Raw genomic sequence first — 21097 nt, 5'->3', positions numbered from 1 at the left:
AGAGGATAATAGTTTCTGGTTCAAGATTCAAATTGACTTGATTCCAGCTCCAACTCTGCCACTTACGAGTTGAGTGATCTTGAGTGGACTTACTTAACTCTGAACACTTAGCGCAGTGCTTTGGACCTGATAATTTTTTCAGTAAAGACTAACTGTTATTCAGGTTTTTTTTTTTTAGCTTAAAATATTAATAGTTAATGGTATTTTACAAAGAACTTGATTATTCCTAAGCAGTTTGCTGTTTTAGTGTATTTGAGAAATAGGGGTAATTCCTCAATCCCTGATAGTATGTTGAGTATTTTCATGTTAATTTCCCATACTTTCTGTCATTCTTTATCTGGAAATATTATCAAATTAAAATACCTCCATTAAAGCTGTTCTTTGACTCTACGTCATGGAGCAATCTTAAGGAAACTGGTTCATTATAAAAACCTGCGAATGGCTGGACCAGAATTGCTCTGTACACTACAGTTTTGGTAAATACGGCTTGTGAGGTGAGGCAAATAGATGGTCTAACGTTCTGAAAGTTTCTTCACTAAAATATTTTTATCTAAGGGAAATTAGTTCTTAATAATTATTTTATGAATTGTATTTTTACAGACAAAATATAACATCTGTGTCTATTTTTTAGAGATTTCCCCCTTGCTTTGGATGTTGGTTGTGGAAGAGGCTACATAGCACAGCACTTGAATAAGGTATACTTATTTGGTGACTTAATTTTACACAGAGAAATAAATTTGGCTAATTTTAAAGACAGACCTTCCTAAATAATTCAGTTCCTATCCCATTTAGATTTTGATTATATCAGAATTGCTACCTTTTTTTAAGTCATAGAAACTATGGTTGTTTTTTTCTCCTATTTTTTCTCAAAGTGTTTTTTTCCTTTGAAACCATTTTATATGGGGTTCAGAATAGTCAGGTTTTTTAGACCTGTGTATAATACATTTATCTTTATTCCCACTGTCTTTAAATATTTTGATAATTCAAAATAAAATTCAGATTGATGTTAATATGGAAAATGTGATCTAGGTTTTTTTTTTAAGCTAGGAAAGAATTTATTTCATCAGTTGGTTAGAAGTTTTACTGCTTGATAAATCTAAGTATCTTTTAGATACTATAACCTAAACCATTTTATGTTGCACTTTCTGATTCAGAACACACAGATAGTAATTTATTGTTTTAGCTCCTTGAATATAGGACACTGTGCTGGACATGAAGTTAAAGGAGGGTTTTTGTATAAAATCTACTGAGATTAAAGCACACACTTAGGCCAGGGTAGGTGGGGATGAGGTTCCCCAAGTATTGCTGTTGATAATAATAAACGCCCAGAGATGGTACAGCTGTTAAAGTGCCACAAGACTTAAGGGAAAGGAAAAATCGTTAGAGGTTCAAGTGGTCAGCATTTCTCAGAGGGTGCAGAATGTGACCTGAGATTTGAACAAATTTAGATTATTGGTTCATGGAGGCCTTGAAAGTGTGAGCATGGGAGGAGAAAAGGCGTAGATGTAGAATGCTGTAGGGTATGTGATATAGTAATGTTTAAGGAAGATTAATCTGGGGATGGTATGCAGGAAGAATTGAAGAAGGAAGAGGATGTTAATGGTGGTAAAACATGAGAGATAAAGGCCTGCTCCCAACAATGTGGAGACAGCAAGATATAAAGGAAGGAATGTATAAAAGAGACTTAGTAGAATTGATATAACTTGATTACTGATTTGATATGGTGGGCATTCTTTCAGTTCAGGCCAAAAAACTTATGCTCTTCCCTCCCACATCTAATCCACGAACAGATCTTGGTTGTATTTCAAAAGTATATCCATAATTCTACTACTTTTTACCATCTTTTCTTTATCGTGCTTGTCTAAGCTACCATCATCTCTTGCCTAGATTAATACAATAGCCTCCTTATTGATCTCCTTGCTTCTACCCTTGCCCTTGACAGTTTGTTCTCTCAGCAATAGTGTAATCCTTTTTAAAAAAAATTTCAATAACATATACACAACATAAAATTTCTCATTTTAATCACTTTCTACTATACAATTAAGTGGTATTAATTATATTCACAATGTTATACGACCATCACCACCATCCAAGTACCAGAACCTTTTCATCACCCCAAACAAAACTCTTTACCCACTAAGCCTTAAGTCCCCATTTCCCCCAACCCCTCACCTCTGATAACCTCTAATCTACTTTGTCTCGATGATTTGCATCTTCTGGGTATTTCATATAAGTGGCGTTAGGCACTATTTATATCTTTTTGTGTTCGGCTTATTTCACTCAATATGATGTCTTCAAGGTTCATCATGTTGTAGCTTGTATTAGAACTTTGTTCATTTTTAAGGCCAAATAATATTCCATTGCATGGATATACCACATTTTGTTTATACATTCGTCCATTGATGGACACTTGGGTTGCTGCCCCCTTTTAGCTATTGTGAATAATGCTGCTGTGAACATTGGCATACCAATGTCTCTTCAAAGCCCTGCTTTCAATTCTTTTCAATGGAAGTGGGATTGCTAGGTCATATGGTAATTCTATTCTTAACTCTCTGAGGACCCACCACACTTTTCCACAGCATGTACACCATTCTACATTCCCATCAGTGGTGTGAGGGCTTCTATTTTTCCTTATCCTCACTGACATTTGGTATTTTCCATTTTTTAAAATTTAATAGCTATCATAGAGGCTGTAATAAAGTATCTTGTTGGGTTTTGACTTGCATTTCCCTATGGCTAATTATGTTTAGCATCTTTTCAGCATCTTATTGGCCATTTGAATATCTTCTTTGGAGAAAGTCTATTCAAGTCAAAGTAATCCTTCTTAAACATGAGTCAAATCATTGTCAGCCCTCTGCTCAGAACTTGGGGATTCTCATCTCCATAATAATATGAAGTCCTAGTGCATAAGGCCCTATATGATTCGGCTCTTCAGCATGTCTCTGACCTTATTTCCAACCCTCATTGTCTACTTTTCAGCAACCTTGGCTTTTCCTTGCAGTCTCTTGAACAGACCAGGGTTTTGCATTGCATTTGCTGTTCTCTGTGCTCTTCCTTAAGATATCTGTACAGCTTACTTCTTTGCCACCCAGAGGTCTTTATTTAAATTACCCCTCATCAAAGATTCCTCCCGACTGCTCTATAAAGCAGTGCCCCCAATCTCCATTGGCTATTGCTTTATTTTTCTCCTTAGCACTTATTGGCACCTGAGGTATGCTTATTTACTGTCTGTCTCACTGAAATATAAGCTCCATGGACTGTATAATGTGCAAATAGTGAAGAGTTTTTAAATGAATATTGCATGAATAAATGCAAGATAACTTGAAAGTTATGAGCATCAGTCTGGAAAAGGATGATTCCTCTTTTAGATATTTTGAGATTGAAGTGATATTGTGATATATTAGTGATAATGTCTGGCAGGTGGTTGGAAATGTGGATCTGGAACTGGGGTATAGAGGTTAGGAACGTTCATTTGAAGTTAGATGACAGGAATTGAAAATCAAGCTCTGCCACTTGCTGTCCATGTAACCTTGGACCATTTACCCAACCTCTCCAGACCTCAGTTTCTATAAAATGTGAGCAGTAATATTTATCTGAAAGGTATATAAATTGAGGAGTAAGTGAGACCAGGTAAGTCTGGCCCAGTGGAGGCTATTGTTCTTATTTGGAGGCTGTTTGCACAGATGTGACAACTGAAGCCATAGGAATTGGGAAAATCTCTGCTAAGAATGTAGAAAAGAATCTTCTGTAGTTAGAGTGAGAGGATGAGGAGTAACTAACAATTTGCCAGAAATAGTGAGTAACTTGGAAGATGGCCTAGTAAGGTATCTTTTGATTGTAAGAAATCAGAAGATTCAGAAGTAGAAATCCTCTAAAGCTAGTTTAAACCCAGAGACATTTATTACGTAGTGGCTCTTATATAACTTATATATGATGTGAAAGGAAGGCTTCATAAGGATGGAGTCTTTAAAACATCAGCACCAGACCCCTCTTGTTCACATGCTTTCTGGAATTACATGGATGCTTATGGTTGCCTTCATTCTTTTTTTCCTTCTCCTACTATCTCTAATGTTCATCAATGCATCTGGTCCCAAAATGAGTACCCTACACCCAAAGCTGGAGCCAGCTCCTACCAGTTCATCAGAACTGATTGCTAGTATCTCTTCCCAGCTCTATGTTCAGTGATCAGTGACATCACATTGATAAAGCTTGAAATCAGCCTTAACTGGCAAATGCTACATAACAACCCTCCATCATGAGCAAGTTGTTAAAACTACCAGCACAGTACTGCTTCTAATTCCATGTCTCTGAGTCTCTTAGGTCAAATTTTCTAGTGAAAGACGAAAACAGATTGTCTGTTCAGACTCATTCTTCAACCTCACAGTGGTGTGCTGGCGGTGGCTCATGAAAGCCAGTTGTGCCCACTTCTTTTCAACTCTGCATTCAGCAAAGTCATATTGGTGATATGAAGTCTGCCCTAGTGGGACAAGTTACACTATAGAAATCAGTGGATACTGTGACTCGCCACAACATTTAATGTGCACACCAGTTGCCCTCTGGCTGGTTGAAGTTATATGGTAGGGTCCCTTTCCAAGCATAAGCAAGGAACTAAAAAGAGGGTGTGGGTGAGGAAGAAAGGGTTGTTGTCTCTATCGGAGGAGTGGAACCAAAGTAGAAAGTACTAAAGATTTTAGGAGACTATTAACCATGCTGTGTGTCATAGAAGTCAAGTGAAGTGGAACTAAGAGCAGTGTGAGAAGACTGGTGTAGGTGGGGGTGATTAGGCTAGTGATCTTTATAAACAGTTTTAGTAAAGCAATGAAAAGGATAATACATTTGCAGAGAGAGACATTAGTGAGAAGTAGAGTTGTGAATCATAAACAAAACTAGAAGATGGTTAGAAGTGAGGAAGTTTTTCAAGATTGAGAAGTCTATGCCTGTTGTAAGGTAAGAAAAAGAGATATAGAAGACAGATTGAAGGTGGTAGAAATGGTGCTTGAGAGAGCTCTCTCGTGGAGAAAAGCAGGTAGGAGAATATGGTAGAATGCAGATAGGAGAATATGGTAGAAAGTGTTAACCAAGGAGAAAAATACAAATTATCTTTTCCTCTTGGAAGGAAGAAAGATAGGTGGTACAGAGAATATTAAACCGCTGAAGTCCTCCAACTGTCTATATTTGTTCATTCTTTCTTCCTTCTTTCTTAATTTGTTGAATGAACAGCTGAAAGGCAGAAAATCATTCCACGTTCTTCTTGGCACAGGAGTGAGAAAACTGTAGCTATTGTTATGCCATAGGAGTTTTAACAAATAAATCCTAACCCAGCTGAGTAAATTAGTGTACCGTACTAATGTTATGGTACACACAAATACCCTTCCAAAGGTGAATGTTAATCTGTAACATCTTTTTCTTCTTTAGTAATTGCAATAATTGTTTTGTTTTGTTTCTCTTTCGTTGTTGTGTTTGTGTGTCACCTGACCAGATTTAATTATTCTATTGCAGGAAACTGTGGGAAAGTTTTTCCAAGCAGACATTGCAGAAAATGCTTTGGTAGGTAGGTTTTTAACATTGTTGGTTTCTGATCTGCTGGTCTTATTTTCAGTCCTTTATTTTCATGTTCTGATTCAAAATAAAAATGGCTTTATTATTTTTTTTTTCTGATAAATGTAACATACATGAAAAACTCTTAAACAATACAGGAAATATATAGGAGAAAAGAAAAATCACCCCTAATCCTACCACTCTGGCAACTGTTTGTGGAATTTTGGTTTCCATCTTTACAGATGAATAACTATAGTCCAATGCACAAATTTATGTAATTAGTATTATACTAGCTTGACATGTTGGTTGTGATTTCCTTGTAAATGAATGTCTTTTCTATGTAAATGAATCACATCATGCATTCATATATACGTACACATATACACATTATACATATATGCATACCATCTTTTTTAAAGTGGCTATAAAGTATTCCAATATATGAATATTCTATGGTTTATTTAGCCAAATGTCTATTAAAAGGACAATTTTATTTATAGTTTCTCAATATTATCAATGCTGTGATGAACATTCTTGTGTAAAGTAACTTTATATGTTTGATTTTTCTCCTTGGAAGTAAGTTCCTAATAGTGAATTTATGGATTCAGTGATGTTTGTTTTTAAATTTTGAAATGCATCTCCAGACTGCTCTTAGAAAGACTGAACAGGAGAGGTATTATGTGAAAGTGTTTGTTTCTCCTTTTCTTCGACAACAGTCATGTTGTCTTTATTTTTTGTCTTTGTCAATCTCTGATAGGCAGAAAGTAGAATCTCATTATTATTATTTATATTTCTTTGATTGCTAATGCAGCCATACAGCTTTTGATGTCTCTTGGCTATTGGTATTTCTTAAGTTGTGAATTTTGTAAATAATTTTGTGACTCCCCTGCAGTTTGTCCTTAACCTATTTTAACCTTGGCATGTTGTTGTTCTAAGTTATTTGTAGAAGTTATCTTTTTAGGGATAGTAATCATTTATTATATAAGTTGTAAATATTTTCCCTAGTTTTTGTTTACATTGTTTATTGCCTCTTAGCAGTTTTAGTTTATCAGCAAAAATATCATTTTTTTCTTCTGCAGTTTATGGCCTTTGAGTCATACTTAGGCTTTCTCACCTAAAAGTGTAAAGATACTCATCCCTACTATTCTCATCTAGTACTTTTATGGCTTCAGTGATTTCACTGAAAGTTTCAGTCTTCTGGAATTTGTTTTAGAGTGAAATCAGTATCCTAATGATGTTTTTCCAACAAGCTATCCAGTTTTTATGACAGGTCTTAAATGTCATTTAGCACATATTAGTGCTTTCTTTTGTCGCCTTATTTTTTGGAAGAGATGTGAACTGCCAAGTAAGAATAACATTACTTCATTGTAGCAATGATTGCATTAGTAATTGAGAGTCTGTATAAATGTTTTGAACTTTTTTTTTATCATTAGAAAAATAACTTAGAAACAGAAATTCCTACTGCCAGTGTTTTAGCTGATGAAGAATTCCTTCCCTTCAGAGAAAATACATTTGACCTGGTGGTTAGCAGTTTAAGGTTGGTAATACATTTGTTCTTTCAAAAAAATGTTATAATTATAGAATTACCATATTACCTGGCAATTCTACTCCTTGATATATACCACAAATAATTGAATGGAGGAAATCAAACAGATGTTTGTATGCCAATATTCGTAGCAGCATTATTCACAATAACCAAAAGGTGGACATAGTCAATATGTGTATTGACACATTAATGAATAAACAAAATGCAGTATGCACATATAATGAAATATTACCCATGAAAAAGAATGAAGTTCTAATGCATGCTCCGACATTGATGAGTACTGAAAACATGTCAAGTAAAATAAGCCAGACACAAAGGACAAATATTTTATGATGTCACTTATATGAAATATCTAGTATTAGCCAATTCATCGAGACAGAAAGTAGATTAGAGGTTACCAGGGGCTTGGAGGAGGAATTTCTGCTTAATGAGTAAAGACTATCTATCTTGGGTGATGAAAAAGTTTTAGTAAAGGAAGATGCTGATGGTAGTACATCATAAAAGTAGTTAATGCCACTGAATTGTACACTTCAAAATGGTCAAAATGGCAAATTTTACATTATATATGTTAATATAATTTAAAAAAAGAAAACAAATACATAATTTGTTCTGTAAAGGTTTAATATTACAAGGTAAAGAAAATAGATAATGCAGTAAATTCTTAATAACTATATTTTTAAAATCACAAACCAGTTATCTTGATACATAAACTATGATTTTTTTCTGGTAAAGAATTATGGATTGTAGGCTCTCTAGTGGAGATAGTATGATGTAGTAACTTAGCTTTTTGGTGTTTTTAAAATTTTCTCAATTTACTAAAGCTTGTTTGTGATAGAAGAAGGTTTTTTTTTTTGTCTCTATTGTAAACTGATAACCTAGGATTGATATTTGGGACCAGAGTTTGAAAGTGTATATGGCTTTCTTATCCAAATTTGAAGTATTGTGATCATAAACTCTCCCAGCAATTAAGGGAAAGTTAGCATTTCTTTCAATGTTAATTCTTCTACATAGAAATGTAGTCTTCAAGATTACTTTTCGCTTGTGCTTTTTACCATGTCTTTCCACATTTATCCCACAAACATGTATTTTAAATATTTACTAATAGATAATAATAGACAAGATACTGTGCTGCTAGCTGCTTATTATAAAGTCAAATAGATTCTCTTTCAAAGGTTCAACATGCTTTCCATATCCAGAACAACCCTTTTGATTGCTGTTTTAGGGTGACCAGCTGCCCCAGATTGTCAAGGATTTTATTGATTTTAGGACTGAAAGTCTTATCTTTTGGGAGGCCCTTCAGTTCCAGGCAAACCAGGAAAATTGGTCACCTTGGCTTTTTTCCTTAATGAGTTTATAATTTCTTAACTCCTCAATGGGAGCCTGAAGCTAAAGAGAGAGCCTTGGGCAGGTGTTCAGTTTTAGCTTAGGCTCCTCTGCTTATTTTTTACAGGTAACTAATTCTATTACTATCAGTTTACCAATCAGAGCTTATAATATGGTCTCCCTATTTTTAAAGTATCTCATAATTGTATAAAGCATTGTGAGGTTAACATAGTATGCTTTGAAATAGTTCAATTCTGACCTGGTACCCAGCATAAAAAGTTGCTGTATTAGTCAGGGTTCTCTAGAGAAACAGAACCAACTGGATATATCTGTAAATATGAGATTTATATAAGTGTCTCACACAACTATGGGAATGCAAGAGTCCAAAATCTATAGGGCAGGTTGTGAAGCAGGCGACTCTTCTGAAGGGTCTCAATGAACTGCACTAGAGAGGCTTGCTGGCTGAAGAAAAAGTGAAAATTCTCTCTTCTCCCTTAAAAGTCTTCAACCAATTAGATAAAATCCAGCTGATTGGATTATCCTGTTTGCGCTGGGGCTCTCCCTTTGTTTATAGTAGTTGAAATCAGCCACAGCTGCAGTCAGCTGACTGATGATTTAATAAACCAGCCTTCTGGTTTATCACACAGCCACAAAATATCCTTGCAGTAATGACTAGACCAGTGCTTGCATGACCAGACAACTGGGCACAATAACATGGGCAAGTTGACAGCAGAACCTAACAATCTTAGATGACAATTCTGACAGGAATCTAAAGAGATCATTCTGTAGAAATTAAGAATGATCTGATTCTTGTAGGACCAAGCCCTGGGAGAGGGTAAATAGTGTCAAAAGGAAAAGCAAATGGTTCTTTAAATTAATTTTTTGTTGTCAGTTTTGAGCTAACTATGATAAAACTTTTAAGTATATAGAGCTCTTTTTTTTTCATAATCTTATATCAGGATATTATTTATTAGAAGATTCACTGATCTAAGTTTTGATGAATAATACTAGTGTCCTTGGAAAAATTTTAGATCTCTTGATGAAATTCATTTTATTTTCTAGGAAAATAATGCTGTATTTCCCAAGCTTAATGCTTGATTTTATTGATGAGTTTCTTTGAACATATTATTAGGTGTTTATTTTTACTACTATCTTCTAGTAAAGTATCAAAAGAGCATTGTTTAGATGAGGTAACTGCATAGGAATGACTTTAACTTTGTTCAGTGTTGAAAATTAAACAGGTAATCATACCTGGTATGTCACTTAAGCATAATGATGCACTGACACGTGTGACTTTTCTAGGATTTTCATAAAAAATATTTATTATTTTAAAACTTAATGACATGCTAAACTCTAAAATATGTTCTACAACTAAAACAAAAACAAAAAAAACTTAAATGGAGACAGGGAATTTTGATAAGTGATTTTAAACTTTAAAATTAACACTTTTTTGTGGCTTATTATACAAACAAATTAAAACAAGCATTTGCTTTTTTATTTTAGTTTGCACTGGGTAAATGACCTTCCTGGAGCACTTGAACAGGTGAGAAAATCTATGTTGATTCCAATATCCTGTTATTTTACTAATTTTTAGAAATTATTATTTAGCAATGTACAGATGTTTCAGTTTTCACCAACTGTTTGGTTATAGGTTTGAAAATTGGATAATAGAGTCAAATCAAGTATTTATAATCTCCTGTGGCTTGGGTAAGCACATTGGGTGACTTTCTCCCTTCCTAGGAATTTAAGAAATCAAATTGTGGAGATAACTGCACAAAATAAATTGATATCATAAGATATTTTCTGTGGATTCCTTCTACGTTCCTTAAGTTGTGGGCAGCAACCTATTAATTTATATTTGTATCTTCTCTTTGGCACCTTATAGTTAAGGTAAATGTTGTTAATTAAAATTGATTGTTAATAGGTGAGGGGGTAAGAAAAGATCATTATGTTTAGAAGAGGAAAAAAAGATGATGGTGGCTTGAAGTGATCTAGGAAGGCTTCAAGGGGAAGAAATTACTTGAACAGGACCTTAGATGGTACATGAGATTTGGACTGGGAAGGTATTCCAGGAAGACAAAGTTACAGGATAGGTAGGGGGAGGCACAAGAGCTTCAGACACATGAAGGGACAAAGAGAAAACCTGTTTGGAGAATTGGTATTGTTCTAGGAGATGAAGAATGTTGGGAGCAGATATATGAGGACTTGGGTGTCTGAATAAGGAATTTAGAGTTTATTCCGTATTTAATTCAGAGCAACTGGAGAATTCTAAAGAGGAGAGTGACATGATAATATGTATTTATGCTAAATGTCCCTGAAAAAGTCTTCATTTTGCTAATTAGGAAACTGATACCAGGAAAAATTGCATTAAGTTGAAGGGAAATGAAGGATCCTAAAAGGAAATTAAGAAAACAGTTCCATGTACAATAGCATCTGTGGCGGTTTGAAAGTTTTATGCAGCCCAGAAAAGCCATGTTTTAATCCTGATTCAATCTTGTAGGGGCAGCCATTTCTTTTAATCCTAATTCAGTACTGTAGCTCCACAGAGGGAGATGTGACATACCCAGTTGTGGGTGTGACTTTTGATTAGATAGAGATGGGACCCTTCCTATTCAAGGTAGGTCCTGATTAGTTTAATGGAGTCCTTTAAAAGAGGAAGCATTTTGGAGCGACGTCAGAGCTGACACAGATGCCGATGCTTGGAAAACAGAGCCAGTGCTTGGAGAACAGAGCTGATGTAGACGTTTGGAGATCAAGACAGAGATTGCCGGGGAGCTAAGCAAGGACTCATAGAAACAGCCAGAACCCAAAGAAGAAATATCTAGCCTCAGCAGACAACTAAACTAAGAGATGAAATCCAGAGTTTTGTCTTGGAGCGGTTAAGTGAATGTTCACAGACGCTTAGAGAGAAAACCACTGGCATCAGAAGCTCAAAGCAGTGGAACCAGGAACAAGGACCAGCAGACAACAGACATGTGTGCCTTCTTGACAGAGGTGTTCCAGACCCATCAGCCTTTCTTGAATTAAGGTATCTTTCCCTCGATGCCTCAGTTTGGACATTGTTATAGGCTTAGAATTGTAAATTTGTAACTTACTAAATTCCCTTTATAAAAGCCATTCCATTTCTGGTATATTGCATTCCTGCAGTTGAACAAACTAATACAGCTTCTAAAAGTTTAAAATATCTAGAAATAAATATAACCAAAGAGGTAAAAGACATCCACTGAAAACTACAAAACACTGCTGAAAGAAATTAGACTTAAATGAATGGAAAAATATCTTGTATTCATGAATTGGAAGATTTAATATTTTTAAATGTCAGTACTTTCCAATGTAATCTACAGATGCAATGCAATTTCAATCAAAATTCCAACAGCCTTATTTTGTAGAAATAGTAAAACATTAGTGATCAAATTCATATGGACTTACAAGGAGCCCTGAAAAGCCAAAACCATCTTTAAAAAGAGCAAAATTGGAAGAATCACACTTTCTGATTGATTTCAAAACTTAATGCAGAGCTACAGTAATCAAAACAGTGTGGCATAAAGATAGATATGTAGACCGATGAAATAACAGTTGAGAGTACAGAAATAAACCTAATTGCTTTTCAATAAGAAAATCAAGTCTATTCAATGAGGAAAGAACAGCCTATTCAACAAATGGTGCTGGGAAAACTGGATTTCCACATGCAAAGTAGTGAAGTTGGATCCCTGTCTCACATCATCCAGAAATTAGCTCAAAAAGGATCTCATACCATATAAAAAATTAACTCAAAATGGATCAATGGCCTAAACTCAAAAGTTAAAACCATGAAATTCTTAATAGAAAGCATAGGGGGAAATCTTCATGACCTTAAATTTGGCACAGAGTTCTTAGATAATGGCACCAAAAGCATGAACAATGAAAGAAAAATAAGTAGATTGGGCTTCATAAAAATTAAAAACTTTTATGCATCAAAGTACATTATATACAAAGTGAAAAAACCTACAGAATTAGGGGAAAGAGTTTCAAATCATGTGTCTGATAAAAATTTAATATCCAGAATTTATAAAGAACTGCTATAACTTATAAAAAGACACTCCAATTAAAAAGGAGGCAAAGTTTCTCCAAAGAAGATAAACAAATGGCCAATACAGGTGAAAAGATGCTTGAAAACATTAGTCATTACAGAAATGCAAATCAAAACCACAATTAGATATACTTCCTACTTACTTGGATGGCTCTTGTTAAAAAACTGAAAATAAGTGTTGGCAAGTGTTCTAGTTTGCTAGCTGCCGGAATGTAATACACCAGAAATGGAATGGCTTTTAAAAAGGGAAATTTAATAAGTTGTAAATTTACAGTTCTAAGGCCATGAAAATGTCCCAATTAAAGCAAATCTATAAAAATGTCCAAATTAAAGCATCATCAAGAGGTTACCTTCACTCAAGAAAGGCCGATGAAGTTCATGTTTTTTCTCTCAACTAGAAAGGTACATGGCACACATGGCAACGTCTTCTAGCTTCCTCTCCAGGCCTCTTGCTTCATGAAGCTCCCCCAGGGGCATTCTCCTTCATCTCCAAAGGTTGCTGGCTGGTGGATCCATAGTTCTCTGTCTCTGCTGCTCTCATCATTCTCAAGCTTTCTCCAGAATGCTTCCTCTTTTAAAAGATTCCAGTAAAGTGATCAAGACCTACCTGGAATGCATAGCATCACATCTCCCTCTATTCAAAAGTTAATACCCACAGTTGGGTGAGTCACGTCTCCATGGAGATACCCTAATCAAGTTTCCAACCTGTAGTGCTGAATAAGGATTAGAAGAAAATGTTGCTCCCATGAGATTGATTAGGATTAAAACATGACTTTTCTAGGGTACATAAATCCATTCATATGAGCACAACAAGGATGTGTTGAAATTGAAACTCCTGGGCATTGCTGGTGGGAGTATAAAGTGGTGTAGCCACTGTAGACAACAGTTTTCTGGTTCCTCAAAAAGCTTAACATAGAGTTTCCATATTACCATATACCCAGAAGAATTGAAGCAGGGATTCAGATATTTGTCACCAGTATTTGTAGCAGCATCATTCATAATAGCTAAAAGGCTGAAACAACCCAAGTGCCCATCAACAGATGGATGACTGGATAAACAAAATGTGGTTTATACATATAAGGGAATATTATTCAGCCATGAAAAGAAATGAAGTTCTGGTATATCTGCAACAGGGATGAACCTTGAAAACATGCTAAATGAAATAAGCCAGACACAAAAGAACAAATATTGTTTGATTCCACTTACATGGAATATCTAGAATAAGCCAATTCAGAGGGACAGAAAATCAGTTAGTGACTACCAGGGGCTGGGGGTGGTGGGTGGTGCAGAGAGGCAACAAATAATTATTGCTTGAAGTGTACAGAGTTTCTGTTTGAGGTTTATGAAGAAGTTTTAATAATGGTGGTGATGTAGCACCACATTCAGAATGTAATTAAAGTCACTGAACTGTACTTATAAGTGATTAAAATGACAAATTATATGTTATATTACCAAAATAAACTTTTTAAAAATTGAAGGAAGACTGTTTCAGTGGTGCAGGTATGAGGTAAACTAAACATCGATGACAAGGGTAGGAGTTAAAAAAGGGAGGTGTTTAATACTCAACCAAGGATGCATTAACAATTTGGTTGTTGGTAAGATCTGAGATTCAGGAGAAGGAGGAATCAAAGCTCACTTTAAAGTTTTGAATGTGAATGCGTGGGAGAGTAGTAAAGGTAGGGGAAAGAGCTGTAATGATCAGATAAATGGAATAGAAAATGGTAATTAACGGAAGTATGGCAGTTAAGAGGGATTGGTTTAAGATTGAGTATTGTCGAAAGGTGGGAGAGAGTGTGTGCTCAGTTAGCCAAGACACATATGTCCATGGATTATGTAGTTGAAGTTGAGTTTAGAGTTCTGTCTAGGCTGAAGATAAAGGTTGAAAAGTCATTCTATAAAATTCATGGGAGTTTCTGAGGTGAGTAGGAGTTGTAAGGACCTGAACTAAATCCTTAGGTGCTTTCTATATTAAAACTTGGTGATAAGAGAAAGGAGTAACACTAAAGAGGCAGAAGGGAAGAAACCAATGACTGTACAGTTGGTTTGCTTATATACCAATTAATAATTGCTTTATAATATGATAAATATAAATTAAAGATGGTGCTTTGATTCAGAGAGCCAACCATCATTTGGGTTCTGGTTTACTTCAGAATCCACCCCTTTCCTGTAATCTTCCTCATTGGTGAGAATAGAATCAGAACTAGGTATAGGTTGTAGTAAGAAAGTCATTAAGCAAACATTTGTAATTCTTTAATTTGCTTCAGCCACTATTTTGCCTAAGTTAGCTATTAAAAATAGTATTTGTTTTAAAACTGGAAAATAAGTTTTCTTTACTTAAAGAAAACCACTCTATTACTAGGTTAACTTTGTGAATCATGATGATTCTTCTGTATGTTAGCTTTTTGTCCATAACAAGCCACCCCGATTTAGTGGCTAAGGCAGTTTGGGCTGGTCTTAGTTAGAAAGTTCTGGGTCTGGATTGATTAGCCCATGCATCTGTGGTCAGCTACTAGATTACTGGGAGCTGGCTTGTCTAGGATGGCCTCACCTGATTTCTGCTCCACATGTCGCTCATATTCCACCAGGCTAATTTGGGCTTGTTCAAAACCTGGTGACAGGGCAGTATTCCAAGAGAGCCAGGCCATTTGAGATCTAGGCTTATTAAACTGGCACACTGTCACTTTCTCTGCATTCCTTTGGTCAAAGTAAGTCACAGAGCCAGCCTAGATTTGAGGAGAGGAGCAGAGACTCCATCTTTTATGGGAGTTGTTGCAGCGTGACATTTCAAAGGACATAGATACAGGGAGGACTATGATTTTTTTTGCAATCCATCACACTTGGAAAAAATTTTTTTCTTTCAGTACTTTTCTGATAATAAAGGTAAGATGTATCTATTATTAGAAAATTCTAAAACATGCAACAGATTATTATAGATACTAATATTAGCAGTGAATGTATTGCTATATTCATAACTGTATTGTATAGCAAAGACAATTGGTTGATCAGATTATTATTTTCGCAGCCTCCCAAAATAAGAATGGTTATCATAAAATGTTGTTTTTTTGATATTCATTCTTTTAAGCATTTTTATATATGAAATTTTGAATAGTTTTGTTGTTTGTCATGTTACAGATTCATTACGTTTTAAAACCAGATGGAGTGTTTATTGGTGCAATGTTTGGAGGTGACACACTCTATGAACTTCGATGTGCATTACAATTAGCAGAAACGGAAAGGGAAGGAGGATTTTCTCCACATGTTTCTCCTTTCACTGCTGTCAATGACCTGGGACATCTCCTTGGCAGAGCTGGCTTTAATACACTGACTGTGGTAAATATCAAGAGAATCAAGCAATCTGTTAATTATATAGTTTAGAAACAGCTTCTTCTCACCCTAAATATAGAAAATTACAGATATTGATAGTATTATGGAAAGACTTTGGTGCCTTTTTATTAAGGAAAATCACTCAATGATTATGTTCATTTTTTATAAGCACATCTTGATTGATATAAGGTGGGAATGTAAAATTTTTAGTGTTTGTTACCTGAAATAAGACAGCTACTCCACCAGAATTTTCAAATCCTCATAGCATTCCAGATGATAGAATAAAAGCAACAGGCTTGGGTAGAAGTACTACGTCTACCACTAGCCCTTAATTGAAACAGTACCATTTAAGCCAGAAATGAGAGACTGACTGTGCGTATGCAAGGCCTAGAATTGGATCAAGGTTAGAGAAGGTAGGATTAGGTGCTACACTGCATTATGGCTGGAGAGATCTTGAAAGAGGACCTGTGGGCAATCAGCGCAGAAGAAACATGGGGTCAACATTGTACAATGGATGGGACAGACCATTGGAGTCCAGTAGCTATAGGCTAGCTCCTTGCTTGGCCCTTTTACTAGCTAAGGGAATTGGAACAACTTACCTTACCTCTCTGAACATTCATTTATTTTTTATTTATTTTTATTTTTATTTGTTTTTACATGGGCAGGTACTGGAAATCAAACTTGGGTCTCTGGCATGGCAGGTGAGAACTCTGCCACTGAGCCACCATGTCCCACCCTGAACATTTATTTCTTTTATAAGTGAAAATGTTACTCTTATGACTGTTAGTATTAAATAAGATCAAGAGTGTGAAGTGCCCAGCCTATTGGGTAGATGCTCAATAAATAATAGTTCCTGTCTTCCTCTTTCCCCACCCCTGTATTCCTCATGCGTTCTAGGACTAGGCTTCCAACAGGGAGCAACTGAGGTGGTCATGATTACCCATTCCAACTCTCCAATAGTAAAGTCATTATTCTAAAAGGACTTGATTACCTCTCTTCAGAGGTCAGTTGAATAAACTTAGTATGATTTTCTAAACCCCTCAGGCCTAAAAACATCTCAGCCTGAAGGAATAATGCTTTTTATTGCATAATTAGAGATAATTGGCAAAAAAAATAGTTGTTTACCATGATTTTGTGTGAATATAGTTCATAATATCAATGAATAAAAAATAGATTTGCTATATTCTTCCTTGTTTTGACAGAAGGCAAGGGGATAGACCAACAGGGTCCCTGATGTTGGGAAGGGGCCTCCAGGGAAGGAAGGAAATAATAGGATGGGAGAAAGACTAGACCAGGAACTAAAGACAGACCTGAAGCCTTCATACTGATGACCAAGGCAGACCTTTTTTTTTTTCTTAGGTTTTAAATGCCTGAATCAAAAAGAAACCATATGTTGAGATGATGTGAAGTTGGAAGTCAGGAAACAGCTTCAAGTGAATGTTCTACTTTGAATTTATGCAAACACTGTTAACAAGGCAATTGTACTTTGAGAGAGCAATATATATGTGTGTGTGTGTGTGCGTGTGTATATATATGTATATATATATTTTTTTTGGCATGGGCAGGCACTGGGAATTGAACCTGTGTCTCTGGCATGGCAGGCAAGAATTCTGCCTATTGAGACACTGTGGCCTGCCCAAGAGCAATATATTTTTACAAATAATTTTTAATTATATAATTAATATGTCTATAATATATTTTAGATATTATATACTTAATAAATATATTTTGGTGTAAACATCAAACTAAACAGATGAAGTGAAAGTGTGTCATCCCCTTTAATCTGGAAAATCTTAGGTTTCTGTTAAGGCAGCAGTTCTCACAGTTACATACTTAAGTATCAAGGAACCTAAAGGTCTTTTTCAATGTGGATTATATTTATCAATATTAATCAAATCATAAATTAAAACAGAATTTTTTTATTACTTACTAATTTATTTAAAAATAGCTAATAAACCTATTCTATGTTAGTATGAATAACCTATTTTTTATGAAAAAGAATTGTTTCCAAAATAAAAAAGAATGGCATTGGTTTACATTTTTACAAATTTCTTGAATGTATTGCTTAACAGAAGAGAGCTGGGTTCTCATGTATGCTTCTAGTTCAGTGTTTTGCAACAATACCCATCTCATAGCATTGGGAAAAGTCCATTGTATACTCAGAATGAGAGATGGAAAAGGCAAATAGTGTCATAAATTATTATGAAAATAGTTTTGACCTCATGGAACTCCGAGAAAGGGTCTCAGGGACTCCCAGGTTCTCCAGACCACGCTTTAAGAACTGCTGTCCCAGAAGTAGCTACTGTTGTTATCAGTTTGGTATGTGATCTTCCAGATGTGTTTTTAAACAAGAAATGCTTTACCATACCATGTATATATATATTTATGTTTCTGAAACTTCCTTTTCATTTTTGACAGTGTATTTTAGAGAACTTTCTATATTACTAGATATATTTGCCCTCTTATTTTTAATGTATACATATTATTTTCCTAGTATGAACGTCACATGGTTTAACTATTTCCACATAAACCATAAACTATGGTTTATTAACCATTGGGTCCAACTTTTTGCCGATATAGAAGCAGTGCTGCATGAGCTTCCCTTTATTCCTTTTTCACTTACTTACTCAGTCTTGCAACAAATATTTATTGAGTAACTCCTGTTTGCTAGGTATTGTGGATACAGCAGTAATCAAACAGAAATGGGGGAAACTGATAACATTAGAGTGTTGTGTGCTAAGAACAAAAAATAGAACAGGGTAGGAGAATAAAAAATATGTGGGGAGTGTTGAAATTTTAGATCAGTTGGCCAGAGAACACTTTACTAATAAGGTGATGTTTGAGTAAAGATTCAAAGAAATAAGAGAATGCACCATTTCTCAGGGGAGAAGTGTTCTAGCAGAAGGCACCACAACTGCACATTTATGAACATGTGCATGAAATACTGAAATGGAATTACTGCACGGAAAGAGACAAGTACTCCAGATATTGTCACATTGTCCAGAAGACCTATACCTAACTTATATCCATACCAACAATGTATGAGAAGTCTTTTCCCCCACACTCTCACCAACACTTGCTATTATCAGTCATTTTAATTTGGTAAAAAAGTTTCTATTTTCCTGATTACTAGTTAAGTTGCATATCTGTTCCTATATTTATTAACAATTTATATTTCATCTTCTTTGAATTGTCTGTTCATATCCTTCATCTGCTATTTAAGTTTGAGCTTTGAGAAAGAGAATTAAAGCATGTATTCTTTTTTTTTAGTATTTTTGAGAAATGTCTACACACATACAATCCAACCATATTATACAGTCAGTGACTCACAATATCATCACATAGCTGTGTATTCTTCACCATCATCATTTTTAGAGCATTTGCATCACTCCAGAAAAAGAAATAAAAATAAAAACAAAAGGGGTATACATTCATACCCCTTACTCCTTCCTCCCCTTGTCCCAGGGTATTTCAATCTACCCAATATTTACACTTGATCTCCCCCATTATTTTTTATCCCTATTTTTTTTACTCATCTGTCCATGTCCTGGATAAAAGGAGTATCAGACACAAGGTTTTCATAGTCATGTAGTCACATTGTAAAAGCTATATTGTCTTATACAGTCTTCTTCAAGAATCAAAGCTACTGGAACACAGTTCAGCAGTTTCAGGTATGTCCCTCTAGCCACTCCAATACACCATAAACTGAAAAGGGATATCCATATAATGCATAAGAATAATCTTCAGTGTAACCTCTCAATTCTGTTTGAATTCTCTCAGCTGCTGAGACTTTATTTTGTCTCGTTTTTTCTCTTCCCTGTTTTGATCAAGAAGGCTTTCTCGTTCCCACGATGCCAGGTCCCAGATCATCCCCAGGAGTCAGGTCTACGTCACCAGGGAGATTTATACACCTGTTGAGTCATATCCCACATAGGGGAAAGGCAGTGAATTCACCTGCCAAGTTGGCTTAAAGAGAGAGGTCACATCTGAGAAACAAAAGAGATTCTTTGGGGCTGACTCTTAGGCATAATTATCAATAGGCTTAGCTTCTCCTTAAAGCAAGTGTTCTTAACCTGATATTCTCGGACATATAGAGGCCTATCAGTAGACTGTAAGGGATCCGGTAACAATAGAACGTTGTATACCATATTGGTTTTGTTGTTCATGTGTGAAGGAAAAAGTTTTCATCCGATCTTAAGAGGACTGTAACTGAAAGTAAATTGGGAACAACTGGTTTAAAGCCTAAACTCTAGTATTTTATTTATAAACTGGAAAAAATTACCTGTAAAGTCCCTCTTAAGATTTTTCTCTCAGATTGTTCTTTTACAAACCTACAGTTGAGGGGTAAAAAGAAAATCTCTGATAGAAAATGTAAAGCATCTACTAAAAAGTATAGAAGGGACAAGAAAGACATGGTGTGAGGTACAGTGCACATTTTCATAGAGCAACATTTAATAATTTGTGCCAGGTCATACAGTTTAGTCGACAAGGGGACTTAAAACTTGTTTCCCATTAGGAATATGATGTAGACTTCTATCCTGAGTCAGTAAGAGAAGGTTAAATTATGTTAACCACATGGTTTTCTATGGTTACAAAGTGTGTTATGCATTTTTGAAAGATGTCCACTAAAAATGTTTTAACCTGATATATATTATATTTGAAAGCCTACATTTCTATTGATTGGGAAATCCACTGATTCAGAATACCTTCCATATTCTTCTCCAAAAATTGATTGAACGACTCCAGCCTTAATATAATACAAAGATATTGGTGTAGACTCTTTTTATATTAGAGAGTTCCTGATTTAATATAACAATCTGTAAGAATATGTTCTTCAAATCATTAAATTTATCCTTTGAGACATAAACACTGTCTCTAAAATGCTGTATTAATGTTGTGTCCTAATTCAGTTTTTAAAAATTCATCTAAAAAATCTTTCAGCTAATCAATTATGCAGATGTATGTTGCAAATACTATTAGATATATTACTTTTATAATGCAATGGATTTTTTTAAAGTAAAATCAAGTCAAATTAATAATATAGTTATATTTATATGAATCTCTTAGTAAATTTTTTTCCATTAGTTGGCATTCTAAATAAAGCTCGATTCCTTTTAAAATAGAACTGCCAGATTAGTACATTAGGAGAAAGCAGCAAATGTGGTCCATCTTAATTTGAACAAGACCTTTGACAAAAGCTATTTTGGTATTTTCCTGATTGAGATGGAAACAGTGCTTTTAGTTGGTTTCATTGAGTAGTTGTTTGCAAAGGGTATTGCTTAATGGCTAAGAATCAA

The 21097-nt window shown here is 35.0% G+C and overlaps 1 protein-coding gene across 6 annotated transcripts in view; it reads left to right on the top strand.

Annotated features, from left to right (window-relative positions):
* The window catches only part of NDUFAF5 (NADH:ubiquinone oxidoreductase complex assembly factor 5), a 48360-nt gene that overhangs the window by 12385 nt on the left and 14878 nt on the right, over window positions 1–21097 (top strand). For 5 of the 6 annotated variants that reach the window (XR_013157454.1, XR_013157453.1, XR_013157455.1 and 2 more), the window contains exons 3-7: window positions 632–695; window positions 5500–5547; window positions 6972–7075; window positions 9911–9950; window positions 15609–15806. Coding sequence is in view for 3 of the 6 variants with exons in the window: in XM_077115181.1 (XP_076971296.1) it covers window positions 632–695; window positions 5500–5547; window positions 6972–7075; window positions 9911–9950; window positions 15609–15806 (454 nt within the window). In the remaining 3 variants the exon portion in view is untranslated. Of the gene's footprint in view, window positions 1–631; window positions 696–5499; window positions 5548–6971; window positions 7076–9910; window positions 9951–15608; window positions 15807–17159; window positions 17348–21097 lie in introns of those variants that run through there. The other variant, XM_077115185.1, reaches the window with a different exon arrangement.

This window comes from Tamandua tetradactyla, chromosome 1 (genome assembly GCF_023851605.1).
Source record: "Tamandua tetradactyla isolate mTamTet1 chromosome 1, mTamTet1.pri, whole genome shotgun sequence".
NCBI classification, from domain to species: Eukaryota; Metazoa; Chordata; class Mammalia; order Pilosa; family Myrmecophagidae; genus Tamandua; species Tamandua tetradactyla.
This window is presented reverse-complemented; position numbering and strand designations above follow the sequence as displayed.